The sequence below is a fragment of the Pseudonaja textilis genome, chromosome 1 (genome assembly GCF_049901715.1).
Source record: "Pseudonaja textilis isolate UNSWEBS1 chromosome 1, rPseTex1.2, whole genome shotgun sequence".
Taxonomy (NCBI): Eukaryota; Metazoa; Chordata; class Lepidosauria; order Squamata; family Elapidae; genus Pseudonaja; species Pseudonaja textilis.
The window spans coordinates 132491621-132513735 of record NC_141990.1 but is presented as its reverse complement, the minus strand read 5'-3'; the positions used below and the strand labels follow the sequence as shown (position 1 = coordinate 132513735).

General features: G+C 41.0%; 1 protein-coding gene across 1 annotated transcript in view; it reads left to right on the top strand.

The window, feature by feature from the left end:
* Window positions 1-754: 754 nt before the first annotated feature.
* Window positions 755-22115, top strand: part of MBOAT2 (membrane bound glycerophospholipid O-acyltransferase 2) — a 94700-nt gene continuing 73339 nt past the window's right edge. Inside the window, exon 1 of the mRNA XM_026695264.2 lies at window positions 755-1093. Within this exon, the coding sequence (XP_026551049.1) occupies window positions 1022-1093 (72 nt within the window). The 5' untranslated portion in view covers window positions 755-1021. The remainder of the gene's footprint in view (window positions 1094-22115) is intronic.

The following is a 22115-nucleotide window of genomic DNA, read 5'->3' as shown; positions in this document are numbered from 1 at the left end:
TGTGGTCCAACTCTCATAGCCATACATTACTGTTGGGAAAACCATAGTTTTGACTACGTCAGATAAGAACATCTGTCTATCCGAAATCCTTGGGAAGGACTTGATAGGCAGATATAAATGACACCTTCAGGCTTAACATCTGGCTGACTGAATGACGAACCATAATAATAGTATAACAAGCCCACCCATCCTTGTGTATGAATTAGCCACTGCGCCCCCCCCCCCACTCCACGCCTTCTTGTTTGTTCCTATAGGCACCTACTATCAATGGGGACTTTCCTGTTGAAATAATACACCCCTCTCCTCTTTCCTTAAAACAGCAGGCGTTGCTTCCCTCCCAGCCGAGAAGCCTCCCATTCAATCCGCGCTATGCCAAAGTGGGAGAGGGTGGGACACCTCAGCCAAGCGCGCCTGACCCGCCTCCGCAAGAAGCGGCGGCGGCGTCTTGCTAAGGAAGGCGGGCAAGGCCAAGGCTGCCTGATCCTACCTCGGCTAGCCGGCCATTGGGCGCTTTTTATCCCTTCCCCCCATCACGCAACGCCAGGGTAGTGCAAGTATTGAGCTCCGGCACTGTCACTTAGCAGCCGCCGGGCCCCGCCTCGGTCGGTCAGCGGTGTATCTGTCTGTCTGTGTGTGCGTGTGTGTGCGTGCGTGTTTGTGGGGGGGGGGGGTGTCAATCGGTCCCGCCTCTTCTCGATCGATTGGGGCCGGAGCTGCTTCGGGATTGGTCAAGGAAGCCGTCATTTGCCCGGCCGAGTTTTGCTGCTCTCTTCTTGTCACGCCGCCGCCGCCGCCGCCGCCACTCGGGGTTGGGCCGTTTTTGCGCGCTGTGGCTGCCCTCCTCCTCCTCATCCTGCTGCTGCTGCTGCTGCTTTCGATGTTCTGAGGCAGGAGGGAGGGGAGAGGTGGCGGCCGCTGGAGCTTCTCCCGTTTCCTTTCTCTCTCTCTCTTCTCTCTCTCTCTCCCTCTTCTATCATCTTGGCTCGGGGGTGGGGTGGGGTGGGGGAGCGCCTTCTCCGCCATGGCCACCAGCACCACAGGCTCCACGCTGCTGCAGCCTCTCAGCAACGCCTTTCGGCTACCCATAGACCAGGTGAGGAGCCCGGCCGCGCGCAGGGAAAGCAGCTCCTTTCGAAAGCGGGTGGGGTGGGGTGCGGGGCGAACCGGCCCGAAGGATGGAGCCCCTCGCTACCTCAGCCCCACCGCCTCTCGCCCCATCCCCCTCGCCATCTCCGAGCCTTCCTTCTCCCCCCCGGCCTCCCCCGCCCGCTGCCTCGCAGTTTGCACCCCGCGTTGCCCGCATCCCGAAGGATAAGCAGCCTTTTCTAAATGCATCGAGTACGGCTTGCAAAAGCTCTTCCTTTTCGGTGCCCGAGGGCGCGCGAAGGTCTGGTGTTGGGGTGTGTGGGGATGGAGGAGGTCGTGATTTATGGGCGCCTTCGTCCTTTTGTATGCCTGGAGTCCTGTGCCCAGGGTGTGTATATTTGCTTGCTTGCCTACGGTTCAGCCCTTTCCCCGGAGTTAAATAGCTAACCTGGGTAACCTGGCTTGTTTGCTCAAATGCGGAGAAAAACGTGGAAGTTAAAACGCCTACTTAAAAGTCTTTGTAGGCAGGTAATTACCACAGTCTTGAAAATTGATATGCTTGGAACCCACAGGTTTTGACTTGTATTTTTTTTTTTAAATATAAAGTGGTGAGAAATTCAGGATCCTTTAAAACCTGGGGTAAGATTACTGTTGATCCTTCTGGTGAGGGTTAGGATTTCATAGGTATCGGTTTGGCCTTAAGGAGTCATAGGGGCACCTTTTTTCATCTGCCTGGCTGTGTGATGCTAGATATTTGCAGGGCTTTAACAATTTGTGGTTACCAAATGGACAACGTTGTATGAATGGCACCTACTTATTTGGTATCTTTAAATAACTGCAGTGTATTCTGATGTTTGCAGAGGGATACTATCCTGGTAACTATGCTTTGTAGGAAAAGATGCTATGTTAGGTGCCTGTGAAGTTCATAAATGTCACCAGTTAGTTATTTCCCAGAAACAGAGGCACACCTACTCGGGATGATTAAAATTCACAGCAAAATTAGTATGTATTTTAAACGAGTTTACGTCTTACTGAAAGTGGTACATTTTGTCACACAGTGCAGAAATGATCGCTGTGAAAATCGTAGTTTTAAACTTCTTTAGGTTTTCCATTGTATGAAAAAATGTTTACAATGGTCCAATATGGATGTGAACTTATTAAGAAAAGTTAGATAGAAAATCTAACTTTCCTTTCACCCCAAACTGTTTCTGATAACAAGTATTTAGCAATGTAAACAACATTTTAAACAAAACCACTGATAATGAATAATAAGAGTAGGAACAATAGGGAGATAACATGTTTTTTGCAATATTTTTTGAGTAGTATTTATATATTAACACAAGATTCCTATAATATGATTTGAATAAAGTAGGACTGAATCACTTTCAAATTCAGCTGCCATTTTATTTACAAGTAGATAGCTAGATCATTGGCTTCTAGTTACAGAAAAAAATATTTTTGAAAGCATGAAACCCCCAAAATAGGACATGGAAGAAAATCACACTCTGTATACACAAGGGAACGTTTGCAACAGTGGCGAATATCTAACTTGGGTGTAGGATGAGGGTGGAGGTTCCTTCTCTGAGCCCGTGGGTTGGTTTCCCACAAGAGAATGTTGCTGAGGGATGCTATGAAACATTAGGGTATTTAAATCCCATTAATTTCATTGGAAGAGACTTTTACAGAGACCAGTGGAGCCACAAACTCCTTAGCTTAGATGAATGTTAGGCATTGTATTAATTTTTTTCATGTTGAAAATGTTTGAGCAACATTATATACTGCTCGCTTAACTTGAGATAGGTTGCATTTATATAGTTTAGATTTACTCCCCACATTACTAATGGGACTGGTATTCAAACAATTGGCTGTCTTGTCAAAGACGCTTCATGCTGTAATTTACAGGACCATTCAGTGCGAGCGTTAGCATTATGTCACTAATACTTCTTTTTTGTAGACAGTATGGATGTTACTAATACTTGCTGAGCATTCAGGGACTATATATCATTCCTACACCTATCTTATTGCTATTTCTTATAACAAAGCAGTTGTGGAAAATAACATTCTCAGTAGTAAGAACTAAGCATATAATCTGTTGCAGAAATATCACTGTTCAAAGAGCCATTTATAGTAGGAGTAACAGATCTGGTTTGCAAATATTTGGATGGCCACTAGATGGAAGGCAGGAGTTAGAATTTTTGTACCTCTTTGCTACCATCTACTGCTCCTCATCTAGATTTTTGCTGCCTAGATCCAGTAGCCCTGCTTATGCAGTATTTTATGTCAACACTGTTGGTGGATTACTTCTAAATTTTGTGTTAAATATATTAAAATGTTTTCTAAAATTCTCTTACGGTGGACTAATAAGTAACTGTATAATAATTCTTCATCTCCAATGACTGTTGAAATATAATTAACAGTTATAATGCTGAGTACAATATTTAAACTGTCCAAAATTGACAGCTTTATTTACTGTCCAAGAACTTATTTAAAACTTTCATTAGAGAAGTCTCAGCAAGTCCTAGTTGAACATACATTTGTGATGCTCCTCTGCACAAAACACATCTTATATGCACATGCAGATGTCACTATAAATAGAAACCCCTTAGGGCTATTTTTCAAACATTTGAGTTGGAAGCTGATATTATTTATATCATCTACGTACCCCATGTGTACATTTTCATGTACTGAACCCTTTAATTCCTATACTGTACATTGTTTCATCTGTATCCTTGGCTACCTTTGGGGCCAATTTTAATAGGCAATTGTGCAATATCATCCCTTATTGCTGACTTTGGATACATATGGTTTGTTATTTCTTCATTTCCTATACTTGTTACCTTGAATTCCTGCTTCCTTTATATCTTTATTTCTCCATTGTTTTAAGCAGCAGCAGCAACAACAAGGTAAAGATTTAAAGGACAAATAATTGTATTGTAACCTAAGCTGTCTCTTCCATTTACTAATTTTGGGGAATAGCTATTCATGTTCAATCCAATTATGAACAACTAATAAAGATTTATATTGCCATGTTTAGGATGGCAGTAAGTCTATAGTTGTAATACTGTAACTGTGGGGATATGGCATTAATTGAATTTTGTTCATTTTGAAACTGCAAAGAGTGAATCAGAATCAAAGAGTAGATGGAATGACTTGCAGTGCTATATAGAGGGAAGTCCAGAAATATATTAATGTCTTTTGGATGGCACTGAGAAGAATGAGCAGTGACACCTTACTTTTATCTTGGATATAAAGCGCAGTGATTTTATTCTCTATTTGCTAAAAAAAAGTTATCTGGTTCAGTTGAAGTATACTTCTCCGTTTTGCAATTTATTTGATATCTAAAATTGCAATCAAGGGCTTGTCCCTGCCTTTAAAATAGCTGAACATCTGGTTTGGTTCTTTTTTTTTTATGATTTGAAGGATGTATGCTAAGCATACTTTATCTTTTTGGGCAACAAAATAAGCTATGCTTTGCTTAGCATTAATATGCTAACTTAATGTTATAGAGTACTGTATCAGTATTATAATTCAAGTTCTTTGTTAGGCTAGCAATTATCTTGCAAGTTAAATCAAATTTTGCTTAGGGTATAGAACTGTCACTACTTTGATCACAAATGTAGATGGTCTACATTGGAAACCTGAAGAAGCTGCAGTTTTATTACCTGCGCTGGCAGATTCGATGGCCATAGCGTCTTTCTGGTCAACCTGCAGGATTAAGTTTTGGAACATTGTATTTCAATTTCACATGCTTTTTCTACTGGATTGTGGTTAGAAGGAGAGATTATCTGTTTGGCACCATGGTTTGTTTGCCTTATGGTATTCTGTAGGGCTATTTTATCTCCTGTGTTTTGTATCCCCAAATTTTAATATTTAATATTTTAAGAGCATGTTGTGGGTATACTAAGGAAAAGTTACTGTAGTATGTTTGCCCATTTGCAAAACCCTTATAAACCTATGCAGGCATTTAAGATTTACAGGAGATACAGGCATGTGGGAAAAAACATATTAACGTAAATTGCCCCCACTCAGTGGGACCTGTTTGGAATTCTGATTAGTTGCTACTCTTATTGCTTTCTGAAAGAGTGCCCAGTTGTATCTTTTTTAATGTATCCCCTAAATGGTTATTGGTTTTAATGTTTTTGTAATATATTGCCTTGCCCTACTATGTGATTATTTGAATTGAATACATTATTTTAACAATACGCAGAAAGGTGATTTAGAATGATTTTTCATGACATAAAATAAATCTGCAAGAAAGATGGGAAGCTAAAGAAGCATTTTATCTTAACTGAGCAAGAAATTCTGAAACTACAGTACCACGTGAAAAAAACAAGGAAGCTCAGAATGCTGCGAGTGATTAACTTTTTTTTAATATAGATCAACTATGCTTTGGAATGCCATCTTAATTAAGGTTCTCTTTCTAATGAAACCTGGCTATAGCAATGGAGAAAGCTTAACTCTTTATTAAGAATATGCTTGTTAGTGATTTTCCTTATGGAACTGTAGGCAATAGAACTAGGCAGAAACAATACAGTATTTTCTTGCTGAAATTAGTTCAAAAGACACATGAGAGAGTTCATGGGCAGACACATGATACATGCTTATCAGTGATACAGTTTTTCAACATTGTAAAAGATTATTGTTAACTGGTTTCTAGATCTGTTCCTTTATTATCTTGTTTTTTCCTTTGGGCTTTCAAACCAGTCTTGACCTTGGGCATGTTCCTGCATTTTTAATGGCACTTTTAATAGAGGTTTGCCATTGCCTCTTCCCTAGGGCTGAGAGAGAGAGTAACTACCTGAGGGTCACAGGCTGGTTTTTTTGCCTAAGGCACAACTAGTATACACAATCACTTGGTTCTAGCCTGGTGCCTTAACACTACTCTAAATTGTCCCTGTCTTATCATATACTGCTTTTCTTAGTTCTTGTTCAGTGTGTAGACCAGGGGTCCTTAAACTTGGCAACTTTAAGACTTGTGGACTACCATAGCTGGCTGGAGAATTCTGTGAGTTGAAGTCCACAAGTCTTAAAGTTGCCAAGTTTGGAGACCTCTGGTGTAGACTAATATTATGGATGCAGCTTGGTAGAAGAACCTGATTAATAGTGCTCCATTCTTGCTTAAAACAATTCGGGGGGAGGGAACGTTTGTGTTTCTCTTGAACAACGGCGCCCAGATAAATCTCTTTGAATGAAATAATAAAGATGTCTTCTGCTTCATAGTCTTTGAAGGTGGACAAAGTAGAGACAATAAACTGCATTGTAAAATTATCTAAAATGCTTAATTTCCAATATTGTTGTGACAATTTATTGGTACGTTGTTAGATAGTTGTACAAAATGCTGGTGTGTTTCATTTATATGGAGTTGGATTTTTCACCTGAAGTATGAAAAAAGAAATGAAGAATCTAACCTTGTGACTCATGTGTCAGATAAGTTGTGGTCTAACCTGTTTGTTATTAATTGTGAAACATCCCAACTATCTTCAGGGACAATTCTCACCCTTGAGGAATTCTAATTTTTATTATCACCTGTCATGTCCTTGTTGTATGAAGATTTTCTTTGTTCCAAGGGTTGGTAGGCCTATGTTTTGTCTTTGTTTGGTCTGACCCCAGTGATTGTAGCAGGCAGAAGTGTCTTCTGGCTGCTGGATTTTTTTTGTTTTTGGTGTTGCCATAGAAATGGGTTGCTCTGATAGACAAGAGGTTCCCTACAGCTGCTAATCTCATGATGGCAGGCAAAAGTCATTATTCTAGATTCTAGAAATCGGGACAAAGACTATCTAAAATCTTCCAGCTCAAACTGAGAACAAGTTTTGAACTTAGTTTGTGAAGGCATTAAGAGTTCCAAGTCAAAATTGCCTACAGCTATAAAAGTGAGCTGTGAGGAATAATCAGGCTTAATAGAATCACTTACTGTGTTTTTGGCTGTGGGGAATAAATATACTTGGCTTAAGAAAAGGATTACATTATTTGTATTAAAATGAGCGGGTACAAAAAGAATTATTAGCTTCACTGTAAAGGAATGCTTAATAATAATAATAAGCATTCCTTTTATAATAATGTATATACAACATAGGCTACCGCATAAATTTGATATTGTTTCATTTTACATTGAAGCATATGCTTCAATAGAACACATGTGTTTATCTCCTGTGAAGGTGAATATTCTATTCTGTGCTGGTATAGCAGTTTTACCCTTCACCTGCTATAGCATTAATGGTACCTGAAGAAAACGTGTGAGAAATAGGCAAATTTTAGCAACAGAGATTTGATATAATAAGGCTAATTTGTGCTGTTTATTGGCAGGAGCAATTTAACATGACTCCTAGTTAACTTGTGAATGTCAGCCTTTTGAATTGGCAAGACTGATATTGCAGAAATTGTCTAGTTAGAAGTTTCTGTTCTGATTTAAATAATAGTAATACAGGATTGCTTTAAGGTCTGATAGAATATATGAGAAAACTGCTTTGTCCTTTGACTAAGATAATTGCTCAAACCTATACCAAGAATCTAGTCAACTAACAATCATCATTAAATTGGTGGTGTTAGATAAGAATTAATGGAATTCAAGGAGGACTGAACTTGGACCATTTGTGGGAACCTAATGATTGTAGGCTGAGTCCTCTTTAGGCTCTGCCTTCTTTTCTCCTACGTGCTAGTTGCCGAGTACCCAAATTTTGATCACCTGGCAATGGGGACACTCCAACAGTTGTACAATATGAGGACCAGTTATAAATCTTTTTTTCATTGCTGTTGTAACTTTGAACGGTCACTAAATAAGCGGTTGTAAACCAACAACTACCTGTTATATACTGTTGTTTGTTTAGCTACAGGCTATACTTCAAATAACTTCTAATGCTGTAGAAAAACATATAAATATTTTGATTTTAGAAATACGGGTGTCAGTAGATGTTTAGGGAACAAAGAAATGAGAATATAAACACTGGATGAATGGAGAGCTAGTGGCTGAATTCAGACTGGTATCAAGCAAATCATGGGCAGTTGTAGAAAATTGAGAGTTTATTGTAGGTGCTGACACAAAATGGCTACTGTGGAGGAGCTTATACACAAAATGAGCTTGTGTCATGATGGGCAACCACAAGACCAGTTTATGACGGAAGGAAAAAAAACTATTGGTAAATAATATATTCCATTTTGGTTGTTTTATAAGTAGATGTTGCCCTCTAAATATATGTTCTTGATCTCTCTCAGATATGAGGGCAATCCTAGAAAAACAGAATGCCATATATACTCAACCTAAGCTGTTCCTCAAAATGTTTGTATGTTTTAATTTTTACATTAAAAATTAAGGTGATTTTTTAAAAAAATTAAAAATTATTTTTTTTTTAAAAAATGAGGATTGACTTGTTCATGAGACAGCTCATGCACACATGTGTGGGGGTTGGGGCGCATGTGCGGGGCATGTGCATTGCATTTTGGGGATGCAAGCACACGTGCTTCGGGCACTTTGTGCCAAAAAGGTTAGCCATCACTGAGCAAATCTATTCATTTGAATGGCTTTTTTTTTGCCAGAAACCAAATCCAGATCACTATGCTGGTTTGTTATTTATATATCTCTTTTATCTGGTAAGACATCAGTTTCTTTTGTATGCCCAGTTTAATATCTTTTTCTATATTATTCTTGGAGCTTGTCATTTTTTTAGTTCACTTTCAGATCAGTCTCAAACTTGCCCTGTAAAATTCCATTGCATCTTTTAAACACAACCTATCTATAGAGGCAAACACTCCTAAAATTAATTTCTGGGTCCATTGTTCAAAACTATTCTGGAATACATCCATTGTTAAAATATTTTTGCTCCATTGTGTGTTTATCACTAAATGAAATTTAAGTGTTCTTTTCCTTTAACTGTAGTCTTAAGTTGCTTCTGGTTCCCTGTAGTGTCCAGCTTTCAAAGTCCTGTCCTATGAATATTTTTAAATAATTAAAAACAAAAGTATTTTCCCACTGGAAGGGTTCTTAAATTCTGTGGACCCTGTGATACAATGGGAGTAATGCAAAGTACAAGAAAAGAGGGATTCTTATAATTCCTAAATTTTATACCTTTAGCTTGTTAAAAAAATCAACATTTTATATTTTTACTTTGAAAAAATCAACATTTTGGTCACCTTTTGGCTCTTTATTCCAGATTTTTTAAAGTCCTTGAACTTCTATTAAAAGTTTATTTTCACTAAGAATTGAAGTAACCTTCACTGTTGCTGCAAAACACTTTGGACCCAAAACACGTTGGTTCCTAAAAGCTGAAAAGCAATTAACAAACTATTTCTAAAAGGAAGTACAGTATACCAAACCAGTGTCCTTAACAGTGCCAATAGTGCTTGGACCAAGACAAGATGGCCATTTGCTTGCTTCCCAGAGCCTGTTGTCTTGTGAACTCCTTTCAAGGAGCAACTTTTGGGCAATCTCAAGTCCACTTCTTGTCTGGGAAGGAGTTACAGAATCAGTATACTTCCTGGCTTTTCCTTCTATAGTAGTTGTCTAAAAGTGGAAATGTATTCTCTCTCTGTGTGTGTGTGTGTGTGTGTGTGTGTGTGTGCGCATGTGTGTTCCTGCGTGCCTGCCTCTGTGTGTATCACATATATATGAATTTCTGAGGTTTTTAAGGTTTCAGTGGCAGAATACATCTCAAGAGTTTTGTGTTTATGGCTCTTCATCTTTTCCCCTCCAGGTTGGAAAGGCAGGCTTTGAATTAATATGTTGGTTTTATATTGTGAACAAAGAAAATCACCATATGGTTTTTAAAACAAACAGCTGAATCAAATGATACAAACCTAGCACTGACAACTTTATTTAAAACATGTTTTATGTGCAAACACAACTCACCATTAAATTTCTAATTAAATAGTCTCACTAAATTCTGGTGGTAGTTATGTTTTTTGTTGTTGTTGAACTGAGGCATCTCATTTTAGAGAACTCAAAAGGGAGAAATGTATCTCTGTTCCTGCTACTAAAGTTGGGAGTGTTTAAGATTATCTGAGTGCTTAAAATGGGTTCTGTTAGGAATGTATAAATGTATATTCTACTCCTTTCTCCATATTTTTAAATGAAATATGGATTATAGCAAGCTATGCAAGGTAAGAACAGTTAATTTCATGTTCAAGTTTGCAATGTAGTGTAAAATATGATTTTTTAAAAGGTGAGAGACAAGGTATTCAAATATCTTTTTTGCATATTGAATTTCTGCCTGGTCTAATGCTAGGTTAATACACTTACATGATTGTGATCTCTGCTTCCTTGGCTTTCATTAAGTATAATTACAGCCATTTTTATCCATTCTGTAAGATAGGCAACTTCAATGCTGATGGCTGCCATACTCCGTCTAATTTCTTTTATTAACTTCCAGAAATATTCTGATGAGGAAATCGTTACCAAATTCAAGTGAGCCATGATTAGAATGCAGTATTACAGGCTAACTCTGCCCACTGCCATGAGTTCGATCTTGACCAGTTCAAGTTTGGCTCAGCCTTCCATCCTTATGAGGACCCAGATCGTTGGGGGCCATATGCTGACTCTGTAAACTGCTTAGAGGGGCTTGTAAAACACTGTGAAATGTTTTAAGTCCAAATACTATTTCTTTTTAAGTGAGAGCAGAATTGTGTTCATATTTGCAAGATTCAATGGAAGAATTTAGCAGGGTCCAAAGTTCATTAAAGTGACCATTTTTAAAAAAATCTTGCAATAATTATGATCCTCGTAACCACTAAATAAGTATTTTTAAGAATCATAACTTGGGAGAGCAGACACATTTTGTTCATTTATTTGTTCATTGTCATCTTTGGGATCTGATGGAGATCATTGATTGTCAATCATTAATTGGGTCTAAACAATTAAGTCTTCTATTGGCCTATTTTTGATTGTCTTCAATTTTTATAAATTTCTGGGTCTTTTCCAGTGTCTTTTTCTGTCATATTATGTGTCCAGAATGTTTAAGCTTTTGCTTCATTATTAAGTGCTTCCAGAATCTAATGTTGAGGTTTGTTCTTCTTGCTGTCCTACATAGTTCTCCCATGAGCTGTTCAGAGCATCCAGAAGTGGGAGGTGCTTCAGTCTCTTCTGGAAAGGCTCGGCTTAAAACTCCAGGACGCTCCTCCTCCACGGGACCTGATGATGGCAGATGAGATTCTGCTGAAACGTCGCTACAACTTTAAAAGCACAACTACTATGACGTGGGAAAATACCCGAACAAAGCTGAATGCCATAGATATAGATATATATAGACTTACTCTCCTGGAGGATCGTTCTACTTTCAACCACAGTGGAAGGCATCACCACAAACTACAAATACTACTACTACTACTACTAATAATAAAAAATTAATTAAAAATTAAAGTCAGGGGCAAGAGAATCAGTCATCCACAATGGAAAGTGACAATGCCTTAAAAAACAACAACCGCTCCAAGACAAATAAGTCCCGAGATAAGCCAGTGGGCCTCCAAAAGGCCTCTAAGGCAGAGGATAAGGATGCCCATAGATGGCACCTAGCTTTGGAAAGGCAATTGCAGAAACGAGCCAGGGAGGCAGACAAGATGGCTATGACACAACAATCTGATCAGGACCCAAGTCCATTGTTGGGGCCCTCGGACTTATCCACCCAGCCCAGGCAGGCTGTTTCTGGACAACCTCCCATAGGCACATCTCCTACAATGAGCACTGCCCAGCTAATCCCAGAGGCAACCTTCACCCCCACGGTCGCCGGCCTAAGACAGGAGGAGGGATTACCTGATACTATCCCCATCGAAATGAGGCAATTGATGGAGATGGCGATTCAAAGGGGCATGGCGGCTGGAGTTCAGCAATCCATCAGGACCAGACACTTCTCGGCCGCTTCGGATGCAGGATCCCTGTCCGCTCGATCCTTTGCGCACATGGGACAACATCAAACTCAGATATTCCCCAGTATTCCTAACATACCAGCCCAGGGGCTTTGGGAGGAGGTAGAATTTGAGGATCAGGATGTTCCCATGGAGGTGGGGTCGATCCATCAGATGGACTCGGGGTTGTCAGAGGCTGACCCACTAAAACGGGGAGTGTCGGACGACGAAGGCCTCATTCCGGACCAACCTACTTTTTCTGGCCTTTTTCGTCTGCACCTCTTTAAATCCTTACTGTTCAAGACAAAGAACACCACTAAACTAGGCACATCAAACCCTCATCCCCAATCCGAGGATCTAATATTCTCACAACCGGCTAATGAGGCGGAAAATATTCCTGTCCCTCGTATGTTTGCTGAATTAGTATAAAATCAACGGGCATCAGCAGCATCATACCCAGCCCCAACAGGGTACGATAAACGATATTATAATTTGGCACCAGAGTTTTCAAATTTTCTCAAAACACCGGAGGTGGATGAGCCCATTGTGGCAATGGCCTCTTCTTCAACCTTTCCCAACGAGGCCGAAGAAGCCCTGAGACCGGAAGAAAAGAGAGCAGAGTTGGCACTCCGTAGGACACACGTTTCTGACGCCTGGGCCATTAAGGCAGCTGCCGTGCCGTCCTTTTTTTTCACAGTCCTCCCTCCGATGGCTCTTCCACTTGATGTCAGAGCCCACCAGGACATAGCTAAAATTATTGCAGCAGCAGAATTCTCCACCGACGCCACATTTAATGCAGTCAAATTCTCGTCTAGGGCCATAGCATCTCACGTATCAGCACGGAGACTGCTATGACTCAGACATTGGCAGGCGGATACCAAGCATAAATGCAAGTTGGCATCAGCCCCAATATCGGGGGATAAATTATTTGGCAGTGTCTTGGAGCCCCTCCTTATAGAGAATAGAAACAAGAAAAAAGTGCTTCCCCCTCTCTTTCGGAGGTCTGAAAACAGAATGCCCCAGTCGTTTCGAAGGGGTTCCTTTCGGCCCTACTATCAAGGCCCATACGTTCCCAGATCTCAGAGAACATCAGGCTACAGATCCAGTTTTAGACAGGATAGGTCTGAATCTTCCGATAGAGGTCAGTGGGGAGGTCAAAACAGAAGAAACTGCAGAGGCACTGGAGGCCGATGTTTTCGTCGCCCCAAGTGAGTCCTTGACAGCAGTTCCCATTGGAGGGCAGCTAAAATTGTTTGCTGATCAATGGGACAGCTCCACCTCTGGTGTGTGGGTCAAGGACACTATTAGGTTTGGTTTGGTGCTAGAGTTTCATTCCTCCCCCCTGAACTTTTTCATTAGGAGCCCTAGGTCCACAGACCCCATTAAGAGGGTGTTGAACAGCGGGGTCACAGCTGTTACTCTCTATTGTTTGTGGTCCCAAAGAGTTCGGGGGGCTGGAGGGCAATTCTACACCTCAAACGTCCGAACAGATCATTGGTTTATCGAAAATTCAAGATGACTACTCTTCAGTCCATTCTGCTCAGCATCAGAGAGAACGATGTCCTGACCTCCATAGATCTCACAGAGGCTTATCTACATATACCAATTAGATCTGCTCGCTACAGATATTTTAGATTCTGCTATTGCGATCGGCACTACGAATATATTGCCAAACCATTCGGTCTGGCTTCGGCCCCTAGGACTTTTGCCAAGGTCCTCGCGGCCTTGGCTGCCTCCCTCAGGATCAAATCTATTCGCTTACAATGTTATCTGGATGATATTTTAATTTTGTCATCTTCCAGACATCAAGCAAAATTGGATACCAAGATTACTCTGGAGATCTTTCAGGGTCATGGCTTTTCCATAAATTGGGATACAAGCCATTTGATCCCCTCAACTAGGTTGGTTCATTTAGGGGCAGTGATAGATACCATGGAGGGCAAGGTTTTTCTCTCTCAGGACAGGTTAAACAGTATCCAGTCTTTGGCCAGAGAGATCAGAGCCCTAAAGAGGGTTTCCCTGGCAGTGCTGTCTCAACTGTTAGGGAAACTGATTTCTTGTATTTTCATTGTGCCTTGGCTTGATTCCATTATAGAGAGCTGCAATGGTTTCTGCTACCTTTCCAGCGATCCGGAAGAGCCACTTCCAACATCCAGATAAAGGTACTGCACGATGTTCTCCGATCGCTCCACTGGTGGAGAACATGATAAACAAGGGGTGTCCTTTCAAGGAACCTTACAGGGCAACGATCATAACTGATGCCAGCCCGGTAGGATGGGGAGCTCACTTCCAATCCCACACTGCGCAGGGAATTTGGACTATTTCCGAGCAATCACAAAGCATCAACCTGTTGGAGCTGCGACCAGTTCACCTGGCCCTATGCAACTTCTACCCCTTTTCCAATCACGCCACGTTCTGGTTGTGGCAGACAATATCACAACCAAGGCCCACGTAAACGGGGGTACCCATTCCAAACTTCTGATGCTGGAGAAGGCCAATTTGTTAAAAGGGGCTGAGGCCAATCTGTTTTCGCTCAAGGCAGAACACATAGCAGGGGCCTTAAACACACAAGCGGATTGGCTCAGCAGGGCCACGATAGAGCAGGCAGAGTGGCGCCTACACCTGTCTGTCTTCCAGGAAGCAGTGCGGAGGTTTGGGCAACCGGTGATCTATCTATTTGCCTCTCCTCTCAACGCCCAATTGCCCCGGTATATTTCAAGGTACCCGACTCAGGGGGAGGAGGCCACCAATGCCCTGTGTTGTCAGTGGCCTCCCAGACTTCTGTATGTGTTTCCTCCACTCCCGGTAATACCCAGGTTGATCCAGAAGTTATTGGAGGAACGAGCAGAATTGATATTGGTCACCTCTTACGGGTCCAGGCAAACGTGGTTCGCAGACTTACAGGACCTGTCGAGAGAACAACCTTGGAAAATTCCACCGTCGAAGGTTTTCCTCTCCCAAGGGCTGATACTTCACCCGAACCCACAATGGCTCAGTCTAACCGTATGGAGATTGAGCGGAGCCGTTTAAGGGCCCAACAGATTTCAGAGGATGCTATTGCCACCATTCAAGCATCCAGACGGTCCTCAACAAATCGTATATACGAGGCCATGTGGTCTGCCTTCTGTCGCTGGTGCTAGGGGTCTAAGATCGACCCAACTGTCCCATCAGTAAGACAATTATTGGCCTTTTTACAGAAGGGGTTGACCAAGGGCCTATCTCCAAATACTTTACGCAGACAGGTGGCGACTTTAGCCTCGGTGATAGCCTGGGGTGACCTCTGGTTCATAGCATACCATCCACATGTCCACAGCTTTCTTAAGGGTTCTGCAAACTTACAACCTCCTGTAATTCACCGCTATCCCACCTGGGACCTCAACAAGGTGTTAACCGCACTTACAACTGGCCTGTTCGAACCTTTAAGAACTGATAGTCTTAAATTCCTGACATATAAGGTAGCCTTCCTAATTGCAATCGCATCAGAAAGGAGGATTTCCGAATTGGCGGCAATGTCAATGAGAAAGGACCTGTGCGTGTTTCATGCGGACAGAGTGATTCTCCGATTGGATCCATTGTTCACTCCTAAAGTAAATTCAGCCTTCCACAGAGCGCAGGAGTTGGTGCCTCCAAATTTTTGTCCGAAACCATCTCATAGACTGGAGCATCAATGGCATCGACTTGACATTCTAAGAGCCTTAAGCATCTATCTAGACCGGACGGTGGCATTTCAAAAATCTGAGGCTCTATTCCTATCCTCCACTTTAGGGCAAAAGGTGTTGTCGATGACCATCGGTAGATGGTTGAGAGCCACCATAGCTAAAACTTATGAATGCCAGTCCATCTCGGTTCCTAAGGGCATTGCAGCCCACTCAACAACGAGTGCGGTAACAGCAGCATTGGCCACATGGGCTTCCATAGACGAAATTTGCAGAGCGGCAACTTGGGCTTCACCATCTCCCTTTGTCAGAAATTATAAAATTGATGTCTATGCCTCAGCGGACGCTTCATTTGGCAGAAGAGTCCTGCAGAGGCTCCACAGAGTTTAGGAGTGGATTTTGATCCAGATGGAGTCCCTCCCTAAGGACAGGCCAAGCTTTGGTATGTCCCACTTCTGGATGCTCTGAACAACTCATGGGAGAAAGGGCGTTGGTACTTACCTGATACACCCGTTCTCTGTGAGCTGTGAAGAGCATCCAGCCCCACCCATTTCTTTCCATCGGGTGGGGTTCTGTTCCAGTCAGGGATCTAGATTAGGTGATGAGTTCTGGACTTTGGCACTCAGTCTTCACAAAACTGGGGGATGCTGGGGAGGTGTCCTGTGGAGGAGGAGGAACGTCCTGGAGTTTTAAGCCTAGCCTTTCCAGAAGAGACTGAAGCTCCTCCTACTTCTGGATGCTCTTCACAGCTCACAGAGAACAGGCATATCAGGTAAATACCAACGCCCTTTTTAATCATTTTTCTATAGCACTGCAATTCAAAGGGATATTTTTCCCCTTTTTTCAACAGTTTTGATGCTTCAGCTTTCACTGGCACAAGTTACAAATGGGAAGACCAATTGTAGAATGTTAGCCTTATGATAGGCTTGTTGTGTTTAAAACTAGCCACTTCTAACAAATAAATGGTAAGCTGATTATAGAAATTAATATCCTAAGAAGTTACTGTGTATTGTCTAAATTCTTAGGCAGAGATAAGGGTACAAATAGCAGTGGTATTTTATGCATTTAGCCAGTCAGTTAAAAGTATAAGGGAAATGGCCAGAATTGAAGGCAATTAGATATCTTTTGAAAGCTCTGCTGATTGCTAGGGAGTATTGATCTCAGTCCCTTTCTCAGATCAGCTATGTAAAATGAAACAACATTTTTGTCATGTTCCTGTAAAACCTGGCAGAGATGAGCTTCAATTTTGCTTGAATAGATCTGTATTGGACACCAAATTTGCATGTCAATATTTGGGCTTCAGTTCTTGATAATTCAAGTTGATTACTTTTTTAATCAGTTGGACTGTTGGTATTAGAAACTAAAGTATGTGATATGATTATACAACAAAATGCAATAAAATGCTTTTATTAGAAAGAATCTAAACACATGAACAAATTGTTAAGCAAGAACACCTAAATACTGAAGAATACGAAACTTAAAACTCTAAAATAATATGAACTTCTATATATTTGTTTAAACAGGAGGAAAATTGCATCTTAAAATGAGGGCAAGAAAGCATGAGATATGTCTCTTTAGGATAGTGCCACTTTGGGAACTCTGTGATTTTAATCAGTAAATTAATAAAGTTAATAGATAGCAACAGTTTGAGTCACTTTATTCAACAATGAGTGTTTGCTTTCTCTGGGCAGGGCTGTACTTTCTAATAGAATTATTATTTGGCATACCAAGAGCAACAGGTGACGGGGTGGCAAATAAGAAAGGATGGAATTTTCCTTTTTTGGGGTGGGAAAGATTTTTTAAAAATAAGTTTAAAGCTTTCAAAGTGAGAGCTCATTAACTGTACTGTATTTTGTTTTCTGTCCTGCCCCAAATCAGCAGGAAATTGTGCTGTTGTTATTTGTGCTTCTGAATGTTGGCAGCAGGTTCCTCAAGAACTCCAGAGGCCACAAAAAAGATTTTAAAGGTTATCATCATACAGCCGTGATGGCGAACCTATGGCATGTGTGCCACAGGTGGCATGCAGAGCCATTTGTGGCGGCACATGAGCTGCGGGAAAACTTACTTCACTATGCATGCGCGTGCCTCACAGCTGATTTTCGGCCAGTTTGAGGCCTTTTTTGGCCTCCCAAAGGCTTGAGGAAGGCTTCTGCAGGCTTTGCAGGATGAAAACTAGCCCCATTTCATCACTTCCTGTTTTTCCAAAAATACTGGAAGTGATGAAACGGGGCTAGATTTTGGCCTGCAAAGCCTGCAGAAGCCTTCTTCAAGCCTTTGGGAGGCCGAAAAATCAGCTGTGAGGCACAGTGCAGGTAAGAGGGTGGCGGGTGCGGGTGGGTGGATTGGGATTCTGTGTGCATGTGTAGGGGGTGTGGGGGGACGCACATTCCCTTCTTGGTGCTGGCACGCGAGCGCAAGTGTGTAAACGCGCGTGCAGTTTTTAGCACAGGAGACCCAAAAGGTTAGCCACCACTGTTATATAGGTATTCCTTAATGCTATAACAGAGGCTGGAATCTCAGAAGCCTTCTGAAGTATTGGGAGAATGATGCTTGCTCTTGTGGTGCTTTTGAAGCCTCCTTTGGAGGTTGCCTTCTTAGAAGGAGGCTTCTGAATTACCACGAGAGCAAGCCCCATTCTCACAATCCTTCAGAAGGCTAGAAGGAGGTGTCCGAATGATTGGCGAATGCAGACTCCATGCAGAAACTGCATGTCCGCAGCTGCGGAGAAAGAGTGAGGTTTACTAGGGGTCTTTGCGGGCTCTGGTGGGCCTTTCACAGGCTGTGGCCTCCTGGAGAGAGAACAGGCTGGGCTGCGGCAGCTTTGCATGCGCTGGTGGGCTGGGTGCATGGGGGATAGATAGGCGAGTGGAGGAAGTTGTAGCACCCTGTGGTTGTAGGATGGACAAACTGCAAGCACCAGTTCATTTACTGACCATTCAAAATTACAACGGCACTGAAAAAGTGACCTATGAGTTTTTCCACACTTATGACCATCCCCATGATTATGTGATCAAAATTCAGACTGGTTCATACTTATTACTGTTGCTGTGTTCTAAGGTCATGTGATCATATTTTGCAACCTTCTGACAAGCAAAATCAATGGGGAAGCCAGATTCATTTAACAACCAGATGACTAACTTATCAGCTGCAGTGATTCGCTTAATCACTGTGGCAAGAAAGGTTTTAAAATGGGGCAAAATTCACTTAACAAATGTTTCACTTAACAACAGAAATGTTGGGCTCATTTGTGGCTGTAAGTCAAGGACTAACTGTACTTGGGGCACAGATCATAAATCTCTTTATTCAGCACTGTAGTAATTTTGAATGGTCCCTGAAACACTTAAGTGAGGACTACCTGTATGACTGTCACGCTTTTGAAATGGGTTACTTAAATATTTTATGAATGGCAGCATTTGGTTTGGATCAATATGTATCTTTAGTCTGCAAGAAATCGTAGGCAAGGAGAATTTTCGTGTCAGTGGAAACCATTGTAATATTTTGAAATAATCTCCTTGTCTGGCTTGGGGAAAGAGAATAACAGAATTGGAAGGGACCTTGTAGTTCTAGTTCAACCCACTGCCCAAGCAGGAGACCCTTCATCAGGGGTGGGCTGCAACCGGTTTAACAACCGGTGCTGTGAGCGCATGCGCAGCATTCAAAAAACACCAATTTGAACCATTAAGTAGAACAGTTGAGGTGCATGAAATCCACTGTGCTGTGTGAATCAGCTGAACTGAAAAAGACAGAAATATAGGACAGGATAGGGCAGGGATGGGTTGGCGGGGCCAGCTGATCATTGGAACTACCCAAATTGGCAGCTACTCACCACTTCCCTACACCATTTCTGGCAGATGAATATATGGGAAGAAATAGAACTGGAAGATTTGGGCAATCCTATGGTGGTTTTCTTGATCCAGTCTTTGGCCTTGTAGTTCAAAAAGGACTGTTATAATTCCACTCTCTTCAGTGTTTCATGGAATCTATTCCAGAATTCCACAGCCAATAAAGCAGAGAGAGATAGGCTTTTCATGTTTATGTAATTAATAGAAACTGGCCCCAAATTCCAGCCCCCTGTGATTGTTTTAAATAGTTCCTTCATGTGAAAGTTTTCTTTTCTTTTCTGAACTTCTTTTCCCTTTCTGTAAACAAGTAGCCTTGGGTTGGCATGGTATATCAAATTGTAAAGAATTAATTCTCATTTTCATAAGAAATGTAGTGCAGTAGCTGTTTTAAGACTTCTCAACAGTTGGAGCCTGCACTGTTTTCACAAAAAATCTTGTCTCTTTTATACTGAAAAAGCTTGAGAAAATAAACAAGAATCTTGCCACCTTTAATCAGCTATATACAGTTTTCTTATCTGAAAGTAGAATATGTGGTGGAGTTATTATGTTAAATGTTTTATCTTTATTCAAATGAAGATCACTACCAGAGTTCACTGGTAGGCTTGCTCTTTGACTTAACTATTTAACACAAGGGTCTTCAAACTTGACAGCTTTAAGACTTGTAGACTTCAACTCCCAGAATTCCTAGCTAACATGACTAGAGGAGGAATTCTGGGAGCTGAAGTCCACAAGTCTTAAAGCTGTCAAGTTTGAAGACCCCTGATTTAACATCTCACTACAAAACAAGTTAGACAAAGACTAGGAATGAATTCATATACTGTTTAATATTGGTGATGGCTTAATGTGAGATTTATTTGTTCGTTCATTCATTCATTCATTCATTCATTCATTCATTCATTCATTCAATTTATGTCCTGTCTGATTTCACTTGAATCTATGTTTGGAATGCTGAGCTTCACAGGAAAGGCAGGATATAAACCTAACAAACTGAGTTTTCAAATAACTCTGGGAAAAGGCTTTCCCATTTACAAAATGTTGGCAACAAGAGGAGGGACATATATGAGAATAAAGTATTAGTATGCCATAATTATTTTTAGATAGGTCTACCTACTACTGTGCTCTAAGGAAGCTAGCAGTTTTCTTTGTGGCTGGACTCTTGGAGTGTACCAAAAGAGATATCAGCAGGTATTTTGGCAACCTTAGGCATCCTGCTGGGAATTCCAAAGATAATCCCTTTTTAGGACTGCAAAATATATTGGATGTGATTTCAAACTCTTGTCAACCTTCTTCCATTTGCTTATTTGGATCTTGAGTTCCCTTTTTGGTTAGGGTTTGAAAAATCCAGTGGAACAACTGTGGTTGAAAAATTGTCTCTAGAATGAATAACTTGGCATCCTCCCGCGTGCCTATTTTTTTCCTATTGCTCCAAACTTTTGTTCTCTTTTGCCCTTTGTAAGATAATGAATATGGTTAAAGATTTCAAGTGTTTCCATCATTTTGTAATATAAAATAATATTAAAGGTGATTTAATGGTAATGATGATTATTACATGGCCATTAAAAGAGCAGTAACATTTCTTATAATCCTCAACTTACAATCACAATTGAGTCCAAAATTTATGTTGCTAAGCAAGATTGTTGTTAAATGAGTTTTCCCATTTTGCAACCTTTCTGCCACAGTTGTTAAGCAAATCAGAGCAGTTGTTAAGTGAATCATTCAGTCATTAAGCAAATCTGACTTCCCCCAATGACTTTGCTTGTTAGAAGCTGGCTGAGAAGGTTATAGATGGTGATTACATGACCCTGGGACAATGCAAGTGTCATAAAAATGTGCCAGTTGCCAAGCACTCAAATTTTGATCATGGGGATGCAGTGAGAGTCATTAAGTGTGAAAACTGATCATGTCATTTTTTTCAGTGTCATTGTAAATTTGAACAGTCACTAAATGAAGGGTTTTAAGTCATAAGGGTTTTAAGTCATAAGGATTTTAAGGGTTTTAACCTGTACCTGATTGACTTTGACTATTTGTCTTATTGGCAGTTAAGTTTTTTTAAAAAAAGTTGCTTTACTCAACACTGTTGTATAGAAAGGCAGGCTATACAATGAAATGATGAATTAAAAAATTAAAATAATGAAAAATCCAGTCTAAAATACTTTTCAGAGCATAGTTACCTCATCCTCTAGTCTAGTGCAAAATGAAGATTGCATTTGAAGGCAGGTGATCTTTCTTTCAGAGGAAATTCAGCCTGCATTTCTTTCATCACTACCCACTTTCAAGAGGTGGGAGGAAAAGAAAATCGATCCTGTTTGCCTTAGTAACCATTTCACCAGATGGGAAAAGTACACATTTCCCCATAGGTTTGGCCCATTCTTGTTTATATATGATTAGTCAGGCATTCATCAAGCCTTTATATGGCTATTCATTTCTGAATCATAACCTTATCAATGGCCCCTTTTAATGCTAGATAAAATATGAGGGGATCCTCCCCTTTGAAAAAGATACTGCAATCAGTTTGCATTCTTTTTTAGGGCGTGATCTATCTCCCTAGATATTACTAAAAAAATTAGGTCAAATGCTACCCTAATAAGTCCCACATTAGTAACTTAAATCTGTAATGGGAAAAGCATCTGGCATGTGTACTGACTGAGATATTTTAATTGTTGTAAATTGAAAAACTACAATGTCATCATTCTGTACATAACAC